The sequence below is a fragment of the Phalacrocorax aristotelis genome, chromosome 2 (genome assembly GCF_949628215.1).
Source record: "Phalacrocorax aristotelis chromosome 2, bGulAri2.1, whole genome shotgun sequence".
Taxonomy (NCBI): Eukaryota; Metazoa; Chordata; class Aves; order Suliformes; family Phalacrocoracidae; genus Phalacrocorax; species Phalacrocorax aristotelis.
In genome coordinates this window covers 83081200-83101651 of record NC_134277.1, presented here as the reverse complement: position 1 = coordinate 83101651, position 20452 = coordinate 83081200, and the positions used below count along the sequence as shown (strand labels likewise).

The following is a 20452-nucleotide window of genomic DNA, read 5'->3' as shown; positions in this document are numbered from 1 at the left end:
TGGAAGCCAAAAGGAAATCCCTGATTTCCTAAGTAAGATAGGACCAGCTGCAAGTATAAGTGTGCTTTACCTGTTTACAAGTAGTGGACAAACTGACCATCCCACAAACTCAGCTTGGAATCTTATAAGAAAACCCACAAAAAAACCACTACCAAAATCACACAATATTTGTAGTTCCTTCCCATGAACATATCAAATTAATTGTGACCATATCTAATAATTTCTCTTTTAATCCTCATTCGTTTCCAATTCAGCATCCTCCCTACTTGCAGAATGTCTTTGTGAAGAAAGACATTGTACAGTATGAATGAAGACAGAGTTTGTTCTAGCAGCTGGGAATTAGGCAGTGATTCTTTAGATGCCCAGAGAACCAGAAGAAATCTAGATCACTTGCTCACAGCTGAATCAGTTTATTTGTGTAATAGAAAACAGAAAAGTACTAAGAAGTTATTTTAGTCCATAGAGGGCAGGACCCTAGCTCTGAATATATACAGAGATCAGAAAAGCCCTGAGTAGGTCAAGTTCACGCAGTTACTGGCAGAAACAACCTGACCTAAAACTTCTTTCCTAACAGTACCTGCTGCAAAGAACACAGCAACTGACACAGAATAACTTAGGCTTTCCTTTAGTTTTTGTGTATTTATTTTAAGGTGTGTTTATTTTAAGGTACTGAACAACAGGGGTTCAGGATATATTCTCCAAACACATTAGAGATGAATGCAGTGCCTTGAAAGTACAGGCATAAATGTTAGTTCGTTTTCTGTTAGAAACAATTCCTTACCAGTAAAAGCATGAATGTATTCAAAATTTATGCTCATGTACATGGGAGATATTGGCTGATTTGGATAACTTCTATCAAACATATCAGTTTCTATACAAAGTCTTTTTAGGTTATATTTTTGAAGTATCTAACAAATTATTTTTTTCAGCTTTTTGGAACAGTGTACATATTACGGGACTGTATATTTTTAAAATGAAGAAAGGGATCTGACACTTTGCCTTCCCTCAAAATCATGACAGGATAGCATGCTTTGGAAATACATATGTATATGAGTATATCTTTCATATTTATTTCTCACTGGTGGTCTGTGATTTATTTTCTATGATTCTCTGAAAGATGTATTAGAGGCCAACACCTTTCCTTGCTATGTGTTTTAGCAAGTTAGAATTTTACCTGTTATAAATGGTCAGCAAAAATCAAACGTGAATATAAACAGAAATACTACAGCATAAGATGGACCTACTTCTGGGTTTCACTTTATTTAAAAGATTAATTTTCTTTCTGGTTTGCGCCAATATCAGTTTAACTATTCATGTGTGTAAAGGAAGACTGCAAGAAGATTTTGTACAGCTTTGAATTGCAAAGACCAATTTTCTAACATTGCTTCCTTCTACAGCAACAAACATTGTGTTTACATTACATTTGATGTAAGCAAGGATGAAGAATTGCATTTCAAATACCACTTTGGAGACTTGAACTCCATTTTCCCTGTTCTTCTTTTGTTTGTAGTCTCAAAATCAAATGTTTTTGAGCCCTGTGAGCACAGCAATGATGTGCATGCTGGTATCAGTGAGTGAGTCACTGAAAACATCTGCACATGCCTTGTAAACCCAGATTACACAGATGAGTTGTTAAATCATTAGCCTAGGAATTAAGAAAATTATTTCAGGCTCCAATTCTGCCTATATAATACAGGCAAATTAATAAGCTTCTTCCTTGCTCAGTTTTCCTGTCTGTAAGACTGCAACAACCCTGCTTCTTTCTTTTGCTTGAACACCATCATCTGTTAACACCTTTATGGTTCAAGGATATTACAGTAGTAGAAAATATGTAAAATACTTTGACTAATAAACGTGTGAAAATACAAGATTTCTGAGAAAATATATATTGACCACAGAGGAAAACTGATGATTCCTTTAATCCCAGTTATGGTATGCTGGAGAAGATAAACCCCATCTTGAGATCTAAGCTGAGTTTTCTTTAACATTCATAAAATCTGGGCCTAGAGTTAGAGGAGTTGGGAATATGGTTTGGACAGGAAGGATTATGGTTACTTTATATCTATTTTCAACCTTAACGAGTGCCTCGAGAATGGGAAAACAGAAATAAGGTCTTATGCATTTTACCTATTTCCTCATTTGTAAGATGCAAAAACCATCTCCATACTAGCTAATTAAGCAGCACGCTGGGGAACTTCTTGAACACTGGACTGTGATTTTTTTATACCTTTATGTTTTTACAGCAGCTCATGGCACAGTTTTGGCCTGGGCAACTAGTGGTCTTGTGGACAATTCACATGCATGTGCTGGGAGTTAGTATGGGCATGGGACCATTCTCAAAGAATCGATTTATTTGTGGGCATTCTGTTTGGAAGGCAGGAGTGTTTAATGGCATAGAAATAGAATACTCTGTGCCAGATGGCCTTTGTGCTTGAAACAATTGTAAGCCGTGTTTAATTTATTAGTTTGGACAGAGTTTGTGGTATCAAAAAAGTTCAGAAACAGCAACCAGGAAGGTTACTAGGGTGTTGATTTACTCTAAGAAGTAAAAAACCTACCATGAAATATAGTCAGGAAATGAAAAGAAGTATGGAGAAATTGGGAAGTGAAATGCAGGAAAGAAATGTGAGTCTGAAATATCCCCTCCCTGTTCATGCATTTTTTTCTGTATAAAGGATGGGTTTTTTATTTTTATGGATAGGTAAGGGACCTTCTGCATTCAGCTGCCTTCAGGTCTGTGCCATCATCCACGTGTCAGCAGAACAATCATCCACCTCCCACTGAAAAAGGTCTCTGCTGGTCATTGTATAACTTGGGTAGAGTAACTAGTTCCCTATGTGGAACCACCAGCTACTGTCCATATGCAAGGTATACTGTGTTATTGCTGGGTAACCAGGACTTCCCTGGCTGTAAGTGTACAAGTTGGCACAAGCAAGCCCAGGACAAGTTGATCTCATAATTAACTGTTTGCTAAGGGTCCAGATTCTACTTCTCTTTAAGCTGCCAACCTCCACCATGTCTGGTGTAGGCAGGGTTGAAGGGGCAGGACCTGGAGTGTAGGAAAGAATAATCTCAGCATATATATATATTTTTTATATTACACAGATATATATATTTAAAAAAATATATATGAATATATATGTCAGATAAATGCAGAATGAGGACACTGGACATGAAAGCATTTATGAATTCTCAGACAACCAGGCTTTTGAAGACTTCTTTTTTCCCTCCACAAGGCGATGTCAGAAAAAGATACTTTAATAAACATAAGGTAATTATCTTCTGGTTTATTTTTGAAATGTATTCCTTTACAAATCATAGCTTCTGGTGCTTTCGTGCTAATAATAGTCAGATTTATCAGCTTGTAAGAAAAGTCTAAATGGTACATCCATATCTACATTTGCATTTATCAATTGCCTGCTGCTGTGTTTAGCTATCTAAACTACATGCCATTTGTGCCACTGATTGAAAGGTAACATGATTGCTCAAAAGTCATAATATTACTTCAAGTCTTTACTGGCTGTGAGAAAAAAATGTAACACAATCATTATCTGTGGTTCGTACAGGGTTTCATTTTGAAGCTATGGAACAACAATGGGCAACAATCACTTAGAAGGCCCCAGGGCTAAGGCACAGGCAGGGAGCCCATGCAAGCCTGCTCATGACCTTGGCATCATTTTCCACATATAGGGGAAAGATGGCAAAGCCGGTTTAATTTATTTTTCTCTCTGACTTGATGGGATTAAAGCTGGTGGTCTTTGTTATAATTGGCCTGTTCAAGAAAAGATAATTTCAGGACCATTAGGATGTGTTTAAAAGGTGGGGAAGTATTTTTGTTATTTTCTCACAGTGAGAAGGCAAAATACATATTTTAGAAAAAATGTTTTTTAAGTAACAGAACTTAATATGCCTATTACTAGTTTGAGGTCTGTTTATTTTTAAGATATAAGGATATGGAGAACTGAAAATACTTAGGTAATGGTAGTGTCCATTACTGAGGCAAGTTTATGCAACTGATTGCAATACCGGGCCACTTTCTTTAGGTAATCATGTATATGTCAAGGCACTGCTCAGTGCCCTTTTTCACTAATAAGAGATGGCAGTTTCAGTGTTTCTATGTCAGCACTGAACAAGTGGCAATTTTTCAATTTTTTTTAATAGCAGAAATTCTTCAAAGATAGTAATTCCCCCCCCCCCCCTTTTTTTCTTCAGTTGTTTTCTCTTCCCTCTAACCTTTTTTGGTTGTGTGCAGTGTGCCATGGTTCAAACCCTAGCTTTTATTTCTGTGCTAGCTCTTAGTCAGACAACGGCAGAAAAAAAATTGACAGTTAATGAACCTCAAATCCTCCAAAATATTGCCAGTTACTGGTGTAGTACTTGTTTTTAATGCTATGGATAATGGTCAATGTATAAATATTTTCAGGTATGCTGAAATGAATCACAAATATGCCTAAGGTGTAGAATCTTAACTAGGCAATTGTTAAAATTGGGAATTTCATAATACAGCCTACCTGATACAGCTCTACATAAATATGATATTACTATATATGTGCTAGGAAGGTGCACAGACAAGCAGACTTGGAGCTTTTAGCTAGCTCTAATTGCTCTTGGGAATAAGAAACAGTTTCACACCAAGTTTCACACCAACTAAAACTGCAGCATTACTGGAGAAAAGATTTACAAATCTCAAATGTTCTTTGTCCACCATTAAATCTAAATAGTTAAGCCTTACTAAAACATAGACAATTTGAGACATCCCCTCTGCATCTACCCGCCTTTCAGTTTCTCTGGAAATGAATTACCGTCCTGCTGGACTCTCTGTTGATATACACATGCACATCTATCTCCATATACTCAATCAGATGTGATAGATTACTTTCCTTTGTTAGTGTATTCTTTTTCCAAGCTACAGATAAAATCCAAGTTTTCATTTGACTGGTGTCCTCATTATATTTTCAGGCTCCAGGGAGTGAGCCTATGGTTCTTTCTGAAATAAATACAACTAAAAATTTTTTATTATTATTTTAAATAATGTATACCTTCTCTGCTTCCAAAATCTCCTGCTTCCTCTTAGTAGCATCTATTTTTTTTTGAAGCCTCAGTGCCAAGCAATACATTGAGGAAAACACATCCTTTGCTTTAGAAACTTGCATTTCTGGATACATGAACAGTACAGAATGAATAGGAAATACAGCAGGGATCCTCTTCTACAGCCTATTGATGTCAACAGAAAGACTTCTGTGGCCTTTACAGAACCACTAAGTGACCAAAAGACTGGTATTCAAAGGGTGGTACACACCGATGAGAGTTTCAGTTTGACAAGCTCATGAAGCGGGAATGCTACACAAAAGGATGACAATGAAGAAAGATGCAGATACATAATAAGGCAGAAGGGAGTTCTTATTAAAGAAAAAAAACTATGTAGGAGAAGACACAAAGACAAGAAATGAAAAAAAACCCACCACAACTTGTATAGGAAAAGAAAACAAGTGGTTAGGCATAAAGTCTTGGGCAGAGAGAAAACAAAGGAGCAGAGATGCAGCACACATTGATTCATTTAGGGCCTTAAATCTTGACTCACTTTTAGTGTACTTTTTTTTCTGAGAATCAAAGTAGTCGTTAAATCTTTCTGCCTTCAAAAAGCAGATTGACAGACCTGTTATTTGGCTAAGCTAATTTCATATGGAGTGAATTACAAAATCAGAAATAAGAATTGGAATGTCTCCATACAGCTCCTCATGCTCTTCATGCTGACAAAACTTTTTTCAGTTTCTGAGGGAACTGTGTCTACATGAGGGCTACTAGAAAAATCTCACTATACAGGCCTGTTTGAACACCACACAGCCTCCCAGTGAGTCTGGCAAAATGATATTGATTGGGTCTTCTTAAATAATCTCTTGGCAATACATGCACTCTTCACAGCATATTTATGCCTGAGCACTACATTCTGAAAAAAATACCACATTAGCATATTAATTTAGTTTTTGTCATACTTACTAACTTTACTTGCAATTATAGAGAAATTGTACTGTGCTGTGCTTTCTCTGTCCAGTAATTCATTAGTAGCAATGGTTCCTTCAGTGGCATCTATTGTAAAGTAGCTGTCCACATCATTCTTCCAATCGATGAAATATCTGTATGTGAAAAATATTAAACAAAGTGGATGCAAATGTGCAAAAAATTACTAATTTCCCGTAACAGCAGTCTAATTAGCTCAAGTTTTGTTATTTTTCTCTTCCCAGCTATTACCATCCTGGCAGGAAGAAGACAATAAAGAACGATTTTTTTTATTTATTTATTTATTTATTGCACAGTTGGAATGCTCAAGGGAAAATGGGATATAATAAAAGATTTAGTACTCTTGGTGTTCAGATTATTTGAAATCTCTGAGCTCCCAAGAATTTGATGTACAGCTTCTGTGACCCTAATCACTTATATCAGTCACTTTGGAAAACACTAGGTAGGCTTAGAGGGGAAAAAAGCTAAAAGATATGTGAAATAGTGCTTAAGGTATGAATAGTGATGAAGAGTGGATCAGACCTGATGCCTTTACATCCATTTGTAGGTGTAATGGGCTGGAAGCAGCCTCACTGGGCTTTCACAGATGTGTCCTAGTGGAGATATACACGCTGTGGGCACAGTCTACTCACCTAAGGGATCCGTCACTTAAGGGATGTTGGAATAGTCACAGTATGGGAGATGGAGAAGAGCGTGCTTATTCTCCCACGTATGTAGGAACAATAAAAGCTCTTTCCCTTTGGGAAGAATAAGCAATTTTCACTTTCACTGGAGCTGTGAGGAACAAGGCAATACTATAGTTTTTTTATTCTCCCGAGCCTTTGTTTGTAAAAAAGTATGAGCACAGAACAGATTCAAAACTCAAAATGTATATTTATTTGTTATTTTTCCCTATCAAGGACTTAATAGAAAGCAGAGATGTGCTTGTAAACATTCCTGCTTAAAAGCAATCTAGTAATTATTCCAAACCCATTTCCCTTAAATGTTAATTAATTTGAAAGTCTATTTTCACATCTGATGCTACTGTTTGTAGACATAACAGAATAATATTTTTTTCTGATGCAGTGCCGCCAGCTACTAATTTCCTTTTCATTGTTAGTCTTTTCATACCTTAATGATGTTTCTCAAAAACTAGTCAGGATGAAATTGAGAAAGCCGTTGGTGAGCAGTAGGCAATAAGAACAAAATGGCACTCAACAACAAGTACATTTAGAAGATCATAAAGGCCAGTGAACCATGCCTATGGTGCCTCATTACATGTAAACCAGTGAGAATAAGAATAAAAGCTAGTGTTTCCTTCTCTGATTAGTGTGATTTATGGAAAGAATATATGGAGAATGTAATGTAAACAGTATGTTTATTGCTGTAGAAGGAAACAATGGTAGAAAGGGGTATATGGCATATTCCTGAAGAAAATATCTCACATTGGAACTTGAAGGCTAATAGCTCAGAAAGACTTGAATAGTAAAAATTCACAAATAAGGTACCATGCTTCTCTGGAGACATTTTTAAAATCAAAATCACAAGAAAATCCTATCTGTAGATTAAATAAGTTATTTCATCAATTGGCAGGCATCATTGCCAGTTCACCACTTTATTTGAAAAGCCTCAGAAATTGTTTGCTAAAGGCAGCATGTATCCTTTTACACAGCTGAGCAGGCACATTTGCTTGAATATGATAATATTGTCTACCCACATTTGTAATTTCAATCTCGGTCAAAATTTGGTTGACATAAAAATTATGAAAAGTATATAAGGCATGTATTAGAAATATCATTACACTGAGATACTCTTTCAGGAAGAGTAAAATTACTTTTTCTGGCTTTGCATGTTTAATAAGTTATAATTTCTTCCAAAATTAGATATGCATCCACACACAAATTAACAGGACCACAGCATGAGAAAGTAACTTTGCTTATCTTTACTCTTAGGAAGATGATCTTTGTCTAAGTACCCTACACACCACAGTACAAGACAGCGAAGAAAGTATGGGACCTAATACAAAGCACGGTGTAGGTGATAGCCTCCTTCACCATGAGGCTTTGAAACTACAGAAAACATCCTCAGTCTGAACACGGTTGTGTTTGAAGTTCTGTTCAAGCATGAATATTTGTAGCATTGGAATCTGATAGTCTATGTACAAGCATTCATGCAGGTGATTAACTTCATGCACAAGCCCAGTATGCCTACTCCTAAATGTAAGCATCAGCAGGATCAAAGTCCACAATAAGCACTGCAAGATTAGCACTACTCCTGCTGAAACTAATGGCAGGATTCCTCTTGGAGTCATTGGATGGAGGATCTCTAGGAATTGAACAGTTTGATAAAAAGAGAACTCTAACAGTTCTTCCAAATTCATTGTCTGCCTGCATTAACACTGTGGAAACTATTATGCCAGCATTGTTAGAATTATTAGGTTTTGTTTGTTTTTTATTTTTAATTCTTTTTACTTTGGCACTATCTTTAAAGACATCCCTTCCTTCTCTCCCCATGTGCTGCCATATGGTAAAATTAGGGGTGGAACAGTCAGTCATTTCAGCTCCTCTTTTCCTAAGAAGCTTCTTTATTCTACAGTCTATATTAAATTAGACTACAGAGGGAAGAGGACTAGGAGGAAATATTAGAGATGTATTGCCTAAAATATACATATTTACAGGAAAAACTGATAACAAGCAGCCATCCTTCCTCCTTTCATGGGTTTTTCATGTGCAGCACCCATAAAAATGTATCTGGCAGAAGATCCTTTTACAGACAGCTCTTCTGGACTTAGTAATGCTCCCAGATACTTCCATAAGTCTGTAAGGCTTAGTAAAAGAATGAATGGGACCCCATCTGTCTGCGTTTCAAATGGGAATTTTTGGAACACCCCAAAGGGAGGCCAGTTTTGGAGAAGGCTCTAAAAGAAATGTATGTTGCTTTTACAGCCCAAAAACACTCCTTCATACAGTCTGACACTCAATGTGAGATTCTTTGTAAGCAGCAGAGCAAGAGTTACTCTCTTTCTAAGGCCAACGGTATTGTCTGAGCTAAGTCTTTTTCTTGGAAAAAATGCTTTCAAGAAGGGAAGAAATGGGAAAAGGGTCTCAAACCAGAAAAATCAATAAGTTTCCAGAGATAAACCCAAGTATCTGGGACATAAAGCCTGACATTTGTTGTTAGATTGTGACACAAAGAGGAACACTTGAAATACTGCTATTGTGACAGCTGTCTAGATCTTCTTGTCATGGTCTAGCAGTTTGAAGAAACTGAAGATGTTTTGTTTGACTGCTCAGAGTCCCTGCAAGACAGATCATGGACAACTGCACTAATCCCAAGAGGCAGCTGTCTCCTTGAAAAGTTAGGGAGAACTGGCACAGCCTTACTTGTTGACATAGGACACAGCAGTATTATTTTTCAGAAGCACCTGACCAGGCCAGGCTGGCAGCCTTGAGTACCAGGACATTGATAAATCGTTCATATTCATTGACGGGGAAGAAACTTTAAACTATATGTCTCCCTGAATATACTTCCCAGCAGAGGACTGTATTCTAGATTATATTACTGAAGTGGGGGGGAAGATAGGTGTAGAAGGATATGCCTTTGCTAACATTGTTTGGGTTTTCCCAAGAATAGCTGTATTTGTACATCAAGTACAAATGTCCTAATTTTGGCTGGATAGATTTCATTTTCTTCCTAATAGCTGGTATAGTGTTGCATTTTGGATTTAGTATGAGAATAATGTTGACAACACACTGATGTTTTAGTTGTTGCTAAGTAGTGTTTACACTAAGTCAAGGACTTTTCAGTTTCCCAGGCTCTGCCAGGTGCACAAAGAAGCTGGGAGGGGACACAGCCAAGACAGCTGACCCAAACTGTCAAAGGGATATTCCATACCATAGGACATCATGCTCAGTGTATAAGCTGGTGGGAGTTGGTGGGTGGGGGACACTGTTGCTTGGGAACAGGCTGGCCATTGGTCAGTGAGTGATGAGCAAGTGCACTGTGGATCTCTTATTTCATATATTCTTTTATTATTATTATTATTATTATTATTATTATTATTATTATTATTATTATTATCCCTTCCTTTTCTGTCCTCTTAAACTGTCTTTATCTCAACCAATTAATTTTACTCTTTTTTTCCCCTTTCTTTCCCCCAACCCACTGGGGTGGAGGGGTGAGCAAACACTAGTATGATGTTTAACTGGATGCCAGGTTAAACCACAACAGGTAGAAGAGACAGAATGGAAATAATTTATTTGTAAAATGATGAGTCAAGTCTGAAGGACTTATATCCAGAGTGTTCACAAAGACACGCATGGCTCTCTTAGGACCGCCACGAATAATTTACATTCATCTTGGCTAAACGGTGAGTCTGTATGTAGCTCATGTGATCTCACAGAGCACTCTGCTGAAAGAGGTCTCACCACCTTCTGAGGAGTGGACAATGGGGAAGACTGTGTCGACTCTAGCTGCAGCACACATGATAGCAGAATGCTTGATGGAGTGCTGTTGAATACATGAGTGACAGCAGACACCCTTGTGATGATAACAGGAACTCTGAGCTGTTGAGGAGACAACTGCTTCAGACTGTTACACCATGAATGAAAGAACTGGACAGCTGTCCTGCTGCTGCTATAGAAATGTGCATGACAATATGTTCAGGAGGGGTGGGAGGTAGCAGGGGGCTAAGGAGGCTGTGGAACTCAGGACTTGAATTGTTTTTTGGTCTTAAAAATGTAAAGGGGATGAATTCCCCTGCCTAGCAGGGCTCACCTTGAGAACAGTGGGGTCCATCCTCACCAGAAGTTTGTAAACCTTGCCAAAGTCTATTTTTGTTGTTCTACCTTGATAGTGAGAGCAGTGGTGACACAATGCAACAGAGGAATCCCATAACAAGCTACAGCATGCAAAAACTTGCAATGTATTACCATCTTTTTACTTTTATTTATTGTTTTTTAGTCTATGTTTAAACACAATACAGAGTATGTATTTTTGTGCCCATGAATTGGCGCTTAGGGGCATTTCACCAGCTGTTCCCAAATTTTCAGAGGAAAGCATATTGCAGCTTTGACTAAGCTCAAAAAGGGTAGCTTAGGAGAAAGTTACAAGGTCCTTTACAAGCTAAGGCCATTTTTTTTCTGTTTTCCAAAATTCAGCTGAGTATTCTAGTCTTACTAGTATTACCTTGATAATGAAAAACCTGTACTGTTACAGTTTCATACTCAAATCTCCCTTGCATTCCATATACACACACATACATACAAAATTTTCTGTTGATATTTCCAGCAGCTAAAAAACGTTACAGCCACCATTGGTGCTCAGTATCATTTTCTCTTCTCAGCTCCCTTTTGACAGAGTTTTATTGCCTCCAAAGAAGGACAGTCACAAAGTATTAGCCTAAGTATTTTGTTATATGCTTTTCAAGAACATAGGGACACCTTCTTATGAGGTAGTTGTGGTCACTGGGATTGTTCTAATGACAGAAGCAGTCTCAGGTCTTCTTTTGAAGAGGATGTCATAAATATAGAGAAAGTAAAAGTAGCAGAGACTGAAGAGGTACCAGAAAAATTTACCAGGTGCACAATGTTGACACCGTGAAAGCTGGGTCATATCAAGGTCTAGGTGCTCTCCCTTGCATTCCTAGCCCAGAGGCACCCTGGTGTATTTATCCTTGCTTGTGCTCACATGTAGCTGACGGCTACATCCATCCATTCTGAAAAGCAGTGTTCAGGTCTCAGACAAGCTGCTGTGACATTATTTTAGACTGGAAGGTCTCAGAGACTAATTAAAGGAGCAGAGGTGCAGTGACAGTGAACATGAGGAGAAGAGCTCTGACCTGCCCAAGTTTCTGAGAGGAACAGTGTCTACACCCTTTTTCATTGTTTGCATCAGAAGCAGGGAAGGGAAGTATGGATCATGGCCCTAGAGATGCTGTTAAGCTGAAGGCATTCAGACCAAACTTGCTCCTGCTACAACAGCATGCATATAGAAAATAATCTGTAGGAGTAAAGTTCATTATTCAATTGGAATTGGCATAAAAATGGAAAGGAGTAATCTAGTACAGTAAGCAGTAACACATTTAACATTCAATTACTGTCTTTCCTTTTATATTACTGTTCCACCAATAAGGTACGGTAATTGCAACCAGCCTTCTAAAAGAAGAAAAAAAATAAAATAAAAAAAAGGTAAGGGGGGACATTCCTTTTTTATATTTGATACAGAGTTGTCCATTATCTGTGCCACTCATCAGCATATTCTTGTTAGTATTTCAATTTATATTGTGAAATTGTTCCTTAAGCAGACCCAGATGGTTAATCTAAGAAAACCCAAACCACAAATTTTCTGCGTACACTCTGAATAATTTGGCTGCCAACCCCATCTTAGAAAGCATCTTATTACTCCAACTACAGCTTCTCAAACGCAAGCACTGGAATGAAGCATTTTAGATGTAAGAAAATTCCTGACATGATGGGATAAAAAGAAATATAATTTCTAAAAGAAACTATGCTTTCAACTATGCTTTTCCTACCCACACTTTTTTCCAACCTCAAGTACGTACTTAATGCGTTTCCCTGTAACCGAACCATATTGGAAAGAGGAAAGATCCTTCTTTTCACTTTCTGTAGTTTCTTGACTGTCTGGGCTCTTTTTAAGTTAAATTTCACTGAAGGTGCTCTTCTGTCGGGTCACCAGCACCTTCTGATCTTACCCAAGCACTGCATCCTTGCCCAGCCACTCTGGAAAGGCCCTATGGCTGGTCAGGGGTGAAAGGAGAAGGTGCCTGCCGCTCTCAGATGGGCTGAGGCAGCTCTGAGAGTGCTTGTGTCAGCCTGCAGACACCTGAGGAGCTGCTTGTGATGTAGGTCTCAATTTAGGCAACTCCGTCAACTAAGGTAAAGCCGACTTTCTCAGTCTAGGATGAATTATTGGTGTATTTCACTGCTTAAAACTGGTTTCTTTAGTATTATCCACTTGAGACGTTTCAGTTTGACAGCTTTGAGAGAACTGCTACTGAAAGTAGTTCTGTCGATAAGAAGCAAATGAGCAATACTTATGAAATGTTAATATATGTAAATTAGCTACTCTGGACTATGAATTGTAAATGATTAAGAGAATGAAAGAATTTACAGAAACACAGACTTTTTGTGCTTTGAGAGAGAAAGATCATGGGAATAAATGGGAAAAGTAACAACAATAACACAAAGTTAACACTGATCTTCAAAGGGGGAAAAGATAACTGTCCTAGTAATTTCTCTCCTGTAACTGAAGGCTACATTTTCTATCATGTAAAATACCAGATCTGTAGGCCAAGATCCTCAGAGATAGCTAAGTGACTGACTTCAAAAGATATGGACTTAAGTGATTCCTCTTTTTCTTTTTAAATTGCTTGGTGCCTCATTGCAAGTAGTATCCTCCAGTTAAAAAAGGCAGGGGCAACATGAGCCCAGCACAACCGGAAATTAAGCATTTGAAGGTTAGTGGTTTCTGATCGTTGTGCCTTTGTGCAGAATAGACATTTCCTTAAAAACTCCTGTTGATTTATTTAGTTTGAGAAGGACAAATAACCTGTTTGATAGAGGTGCTTTATAAAAATTTGCCAAGTTGTCTCAACTCACGCAAAGCACATTCCTTACTCTGATACCTAGTGAGGTAGAACACTGATTTTTGGGAGAAAAATGTTACATATTAAGGGGAGGGATGAAATAACAATTTGCTGTAATGGAATAGATCATTATTTGTGTATGCAACCTTAAATTGTTTAAACTGCATTCACACTAAGTTTTCCTTAAATATTGAACTGCAGCTAAATGAAATTCAGAGTTTATACCAACTTGGGGCATTTAAATGCCATCCATATATCACAAATAATAGATGGGAACCTAAAAAATTTAGAAACATAAATGAAAGACAATAAGATTCATTTGGTGTCGTGGTTTAGCCCCAGTCAGCAACTAAGCACTATCCCTGTGGCACGGGGGAGAGAATCAGAAGAGCAAAACCAAGAAAACTTGTGGGTTCAGATAAGAACAGTTTAATAATTAAAATAGTGATAGAAATAATGATTATGATAATAATAATGATAATATACTAAAAACGAAAATAACAAGAGAGAGAAATGAAACCCAGAAAAAAAAAAAAAAAGGAAAAAACCAAAGAACGACAAGTGATGTAACTGGTCCCCAAGCCGCTATCACTGCTTCGCCGGGCTAACCCCCCATAGTTAATATACTGGGCATGACGTTATATGATATGGAATACCCCTTTTGCCAGTTTGGATCAGCTCTCTTAGCTGTGCTCCCTCCCCTCCCGGCTTCTGGTGCACCCAGCAGAGCGTGGGAAGCTGGAAAAGTCCTTGACTAGTACAAGCACTGCCCAGCAACAACTAAAACATCACTGGGTTGTCAATATTATTTTCTTACTAAGTCCAAAGCACAGCACTGTGCCAGCTGCAGTGAAGAAAAATTAACTCTGTCCCAGCTAAAACCATGATATTTGGGAACTGTGATCTGTCAGGATTTTTTGTAACTCCAATACATATACAATTAAATAGATGAAAGAAACATGTAAAGCAGGAGCGGTGAAAAGTGTGAAGGACTAAAAGAATACAAATGAGATTTTAGGTGTGATTTGGCTACTTGAAAGTCCAAAGGAATTTTTATATGTAGAATAATGATGTGCCATGGCTGGAAATAAATAGATTACTGCATATAACCAGGCATTGAGAAAATGACACCTCTACCATAGAGTTTTGTCCTGGGCATCACGTCACTAGATAGATATCCACAAATTCAAGAGAGTTTACAGAAAAGCAAGGAAAATTGTCTTGAGTCTAGGTGTCATGAATTCTAAGGTAAGATTAAAACAACTAAAATATGTTTAGCTTAGATAAGAGATGACAAAAGGGAGGCATGTTAATGGTCTACTGATGGCTGAAGGGCTTACACACTGAGAAAGTAAAGGTATTATTTTGTTTAGCACAGAGAAACATGGGCAAAATTAAGAAAGGGAAAATTTATATAATGCAGCAAAACCTTTCTGGCAGTGATGTATGTTATGCTGCACACAAGAGGACTGATACCAGTTCTGTCACTTGGTACCACAAAGCTAAGCTGGGTAAAGTAATGGAGACTGTGCAGTAAGGGAAATTTCTAGGAAGGTGGACAGAACAATCCTATTAGTCCCAGTAATGCTAAACTCTTACACATAACAGGAAATAGTATCTTCAAGTTAATCATACTCTGTTACAAATCTGTTTTAAGGTGGTGTTCCAAATGTTTTAAAATATAACCATAAAAGTTTATTTAACATTAAGATAGAGAAACAGAAAAATTACTACTACAAGAAACATGAAATTCAGACTTCACGTAAGCCTGAAAGAGATTAAAATGTTAGAGAATGAAATCTGTTGACACATGCAAGCCACTTTGTGTCCTCCAAAATCCCATCTTGCCACTGAAATTTCCTTCCTGCAGTTCCTAAGATGATCAATTCACTGAGTTGTTGTGTAAAACTCAAAAAAAATCCTATCACTCTATGTGCAAACATAACATACATATTTGAAACACTAAGTAATTTCTTTATTGTTCATCTCAAATAAGTGCTGGACTTTTCTGCTAATTACTGGGAGTATCTTCCATTCCAGTTAAGACTGAGGAGTGTTTGCCATGACTTGGCTAAAGATGCAATCAAGAATTTTTAAAGCAAATCCTCTGTAGACTGTGCATGCTTAGAGACGCCATGAAGTTCAAACAAGTATAATTAGATGTATCATAACATTTTATTTTTCCTCTGCTAAATGATACAATCATCTGAGTTATCTGCTTTTAGGGCTAAATAGGATAGTGAGATTTCCAAATTCTTCCTTGGGCCTACAGCACTTGAGTCAGTAATAAGTTACTTTAGTTTCTTTTTCATACCTTTGATTTAAAGATTACCCTTGATTCTAAGTCTTGTGGTTTCCTATTAAAAATGCTGTCTCGCAAGGTTTTACAGGAGCAGCAATGCTAAATATCCTTTTTTCTCTTCTGTGCAGCACAGTAATATAAAATAAGGTGTAATGCACTACTTGCCTAACAGTAGCTGACAATAGTCTTTGAATATCATTCATGTTGTCCTGTGGTAATACAACCTTCTCATATTTCTTTAAGGCCCTTTACGCTGTACAATCCAGCAACTGTTGTGTTGTATGCGTACAAAGTATTAGGTATATAAAATGTTAGATATCTGTAATAAAATAAAGATACATTTTATTGAATAAAACTCTGTTAATATAAAAAATAAATTTCTTAATATAATGAAAAGAAATGGGATCTCACTTGTACAGAAATCCTGGTTTTAATACCCTGGTTTTAATACTGTGACATTCTACTTAGAGCAAGTAAATCCAATCAAATTTATCTACTGTCACATAAAAACATAATCTGCTGTATTCATAGTAAGAGTTATAAGAAAAAACTAATGCTAATAGCAGCAAAATAACATTTGAAATTTTTCTCTAAAATTTTCCTGCCATTAACCAAAAAATGTAAAGGATGTAGTAATGTTCTGAAGTGGCAGATGCTGCTCTGCTAGGTTGCCTTTTTTTTTGTTTATATGTTTAAATAATTTATTAAGCTATCTCCCTTAATGGGAGCAGAAACTTTCTGTACCTTTACTGAGTATCTTCAGAACGCTGCAGAGGTCAAACCAAAAGAAACCTTGATTGGTTTGCTGTCAGATCGTGTCCTTTGAGTAATCCCATGAATACCGGCTGGATCCCAGAAGAGCCCTACCCTTGCAGTTACACAATAATCATGACAAACAAACAAACCAAAAAACCCCAAAAATGCATTGGTTTTATTCAGTTTTAACATAATTTTTCTGGCCTCATTGAGTAGGCAGAACTGCAAGACAGCCAGGCAGAGGGAAAGCTTTGTCTTGTAGCTTAATTAAGCCTCAGTTGTTTGGACTGTGAGTAGCAGTAGAAGGCATGTTGGACTTAACACCCTCACTCCAGGCTTTGCCAATCAATATTGCTATGGTGGGAAAGCAGTAGAGCAAGCACTTTCTGTAGCAACACCACAAAATATAGGCCCTGAACACCATTTCACCTTGATTTTGAAAGGTGTACATTTGCCTTGCTGGCTTTGCACCTTCATCCTGTCCAGAGCATGAAGGACCTGCACCTGCTTTCACTGAGGCACCCAGGCACTGGAGGGTGCATCTCATATTTGGTGAAGAGCAGAGCAGAGCTCCTGCTTTTCTGGCTTTAGGTGGGGAAAGGGCACGCTTGGATGGGTGTCTGGATGTGTATCAGTGTGTCTACCAACGGGCAGAGTAAGTATAGAAAGACAGGGAGCAAATGAGTCTGAGTAGATCCCCCCTCCCAACCCTTAAGAGAGTCAAGAAGGGGAAAACGGATGTGATGACCCTGTCAGATATTTAGTAGAAGTAAAAACTTTATTTTGTGCTTGGGCACATGTGATCTAAACACCACGGGATAAGACAGAGATGCTTCCTGCGCCTTTGTTCTCATGCCTGGCCTGAAATGCTTTGTTCTCTGATAAAGTGCTAAGGTAATAAGTACCATAGCTGCTATAAAGGAGAGCAGGCCTAGTGGCATAAATTCAACAGGAATAATCTTTGATTGCTTTGCTTTTGCATCATGTAAATATTAGCTCTGTTCTATATCTTTTGAATAGTAAAATCAGAACAAATCTCATATTTTTCCCCAGAAAAAAAGCTGAAGTAAAATGCTGATGCTGAGACAGCAAAGAAAAAACGTATAACAGCAATCATGCTGACTCTAGAGAAAACTGCAGTACACAGTAGAGGATTTATCGCTTGCTTAGATCCTCAGCTGGGACTCACTTAGATCGTCAGCTGGATCTGCAAGAGGAAACACTCAGTGAAGTCAGGAATTGGAGGCTGAATTGTTGCTTTGAAGCTGGTTTGGTGAACTGCTCATAAAGTAAAAGATTATTCAGGACAGCTCTGACACTGCAGAAGCTGCTGCATTTTCCTTTTTCATTGCTCCTTTCCAGTCCTCTGCATGTAAAAAGGAATCCAGAATCTGCAGAGATCAATATAAGTATGGAGTCAACTTTTCAGAGGTTTTACAAATTTCATGAGGGCCCCAGGCAAAAATTGCTAGATAAGCACCTCCTTGCTCCCCCCTGCATGCTGATGGTTTGACCTGAGCCTAGTCAGGTCCCACCATTTGCCTCTAAAATTAGTTCTTCTCTTCTCCTACCTGAGCTGGAATTACTGTGTTGTGTTTCCTCCACACTGTTTTTATATTTAATGCCTAAATTAATCTGCTAACAGCAGTATTTTTAATTATTTTCTTTAGTGTTTGCACATATTGAACCTCATAATTGTTTTTATATTTTCTTTACTCCTTTTTCATCTCCAGCATCTTGGATGATCCTGTGCCTGTGTTGTAGAATCAAAGAAGGGTTGAGGTTGGATGGGACCTTTGAGGGTCGTCTGGCTCAAAACCTCAGCTCAAGCAGGGCCCCCTAGAGCCGGTTGTCCAGGACCATGTCCACGTTTTTTTAATATCTCTACGGAGGGAGACTCCACCACATCCCTGGTCAACCTGTGCCAGGGCCCAGTCACCCTCATGGTTAACCAAGTGTTTCCTGACATTCAGAGGGATCCTCCTGCATTTCAGTTTGTGCTCATTGCCTCTGGTCCTACCACTAGGCACCACTGGAAAGAGCCTCCATGCCCTCCATTCAGGTATTTATATGCATTGTTAAGCCCCTCCCTGAACCTTCCCTTCTCCAGGCTGAACAGTCCCAGCTTTCTCAGCCGCTCCTCATAGAAAAAACACTCCATTCCCTTCACCACCTTCAGGGCTCTATGCTGGACTCTGTCCAGTATGTCCATGTCTCTTTTGTACTGAGGAGCCCATAACTGGGCACAGTTAAAGTAGAAGTATCTGAGATCTATCTGTATCTACAGTCAGGATGTGATGGAAACTTCCAAATACATAGATCCCCAAAAGTGTATAACTCTCAAAACCCTGTTGTTTAAACTTCATTAACAAGCCTGCAAGTAAAGAAAAGTTACCAAATGCAGAAGAAACTCTGTATGGAATAATTATTTAAACATAATAATAATAAACTTGAGCATTTTAGAACAGGAAATTAAAGCTGATGTTTACAAACTGACCTAAAGGAGAAATTCCGATTGAAAGATCTTGGAATCTGACTAGGTTGTGATCGTTAAAATAATTATTGTTCTGGAAGGGGATGTAAGACCTTTAATTAAAAATGTTGGGAAGCTTAATTTCATACTATGAAGATGGTGTCAGGTTTGACTTTGTGTACCACTGTGCAGAATAACCAACTAACACGCTTTCTTGTAGCACATAGTTTTCCTTAGATGAAGGTTTAAGTCCTAACACTTCATAATTCTCTTAGTGTCAAGCCCTGAGAGGTTCACAGCTTGAGGTCATATGGCTACAGCCATTAAAACCTCTGTTTTAATCTCACAATTGCTTTCTAGAATGTTTGAGAAATCCATTGCTGGAGAAATTTGAAATAAGAGCCCGTGATCAAAAATCAGGAAGGCTATTATTCGAGCTAGAGTAAAATTACAGTGTGTGCCTCTGGGATGAGAACTAGCTTTGTAAAATCACATCACCAGGTGGTATAAGTGCTGTGAAGTAAACCAGAACTATTATGGTCATATTGTTCCTTTCCTCTCACTCTGGCTTCTTAGCTATTCTCAATTAATTTAAAAGCTTTCCCTGCCAAGCTGTTCTTTTCTGCCTTGGAGCTAAATGCACTCTTCTTGATTTTCAGCATCCACTTCCCTCAAAAACAGGTCATTCACTGAAAGCAGCAGTCCATAAACTTCTTGGATCTACACACACTTTTTGTTCTAAACTTGAGTGACATTTTATAGGTTAATATGATTGCATATGCCAACTGAAGATCACTTGCTGTTTTTCACAAACTTCAGTAAGTTGATGAATTATTGACTGTAAATAGAAGTTACTGCTGTCTCTCAGTTTTAAACATTGTTTCCAGTTGCTTTTGACTTACTGGACTTAGGAAAAAATATTTTATGCTGTAAGTTCTTCCAGGAGTTGATCTAGGAAAAAATTATGCATGCCAAATGAATACTAGTAATCTTTTAATTGGGAAGGTCTAACTTTCCTGTAGTGCAGGCTTTCTGACTTCTGCCAGAAAGTACTCACCTTTGCTCCATATCCCTGCCAATCCTGTGACAATCCACATAGATCAAAAAGCCAGTCTGCATGTGCTCCAAAATGACAAAGAAGGGCTTTTCAGCTCAAGTCTTTGGCTGTTCCTAGTGAACGCACTGCAGCATCACAGAGGATTAATGAGTGAGAGTATGTTTACCTTCCCCACCAAATAAAGGTGTGCCATCTTTCAGCCTTAAGTCTATAGATTTAAGATTAAGGTTAAGGTTAAGGTTAAGATTAAGGTTAAAATAA

The 20452-nt window shown here is 37.9% G+C and overlaps 1 protein-coding gene across 4 annotated transcripts in view; it reads right to left on the bottom strand.

Moving 5' to 3' along the window:
• Window positions 1-20452, bottom strand: part of CDH12 (cadherin 12) — a 588619-nt gene that overhangs the window by 14240 nt on the left and 553927 nt on the right. For all 4 annotated transcript variants that reach the window (XM_075084230.1, XM_075084229.1, XM_075084228.1 and 1 more), the window contains one exon: window positions 5998-6134. In XM_075084230.1, coding sequence (XP_074940331.1) covers window positions 5998-6134 — 137 coding nt within the window. The remainder of the gene's footprint in view (window positions 1-5997; window positions 6135-20452) is intronic.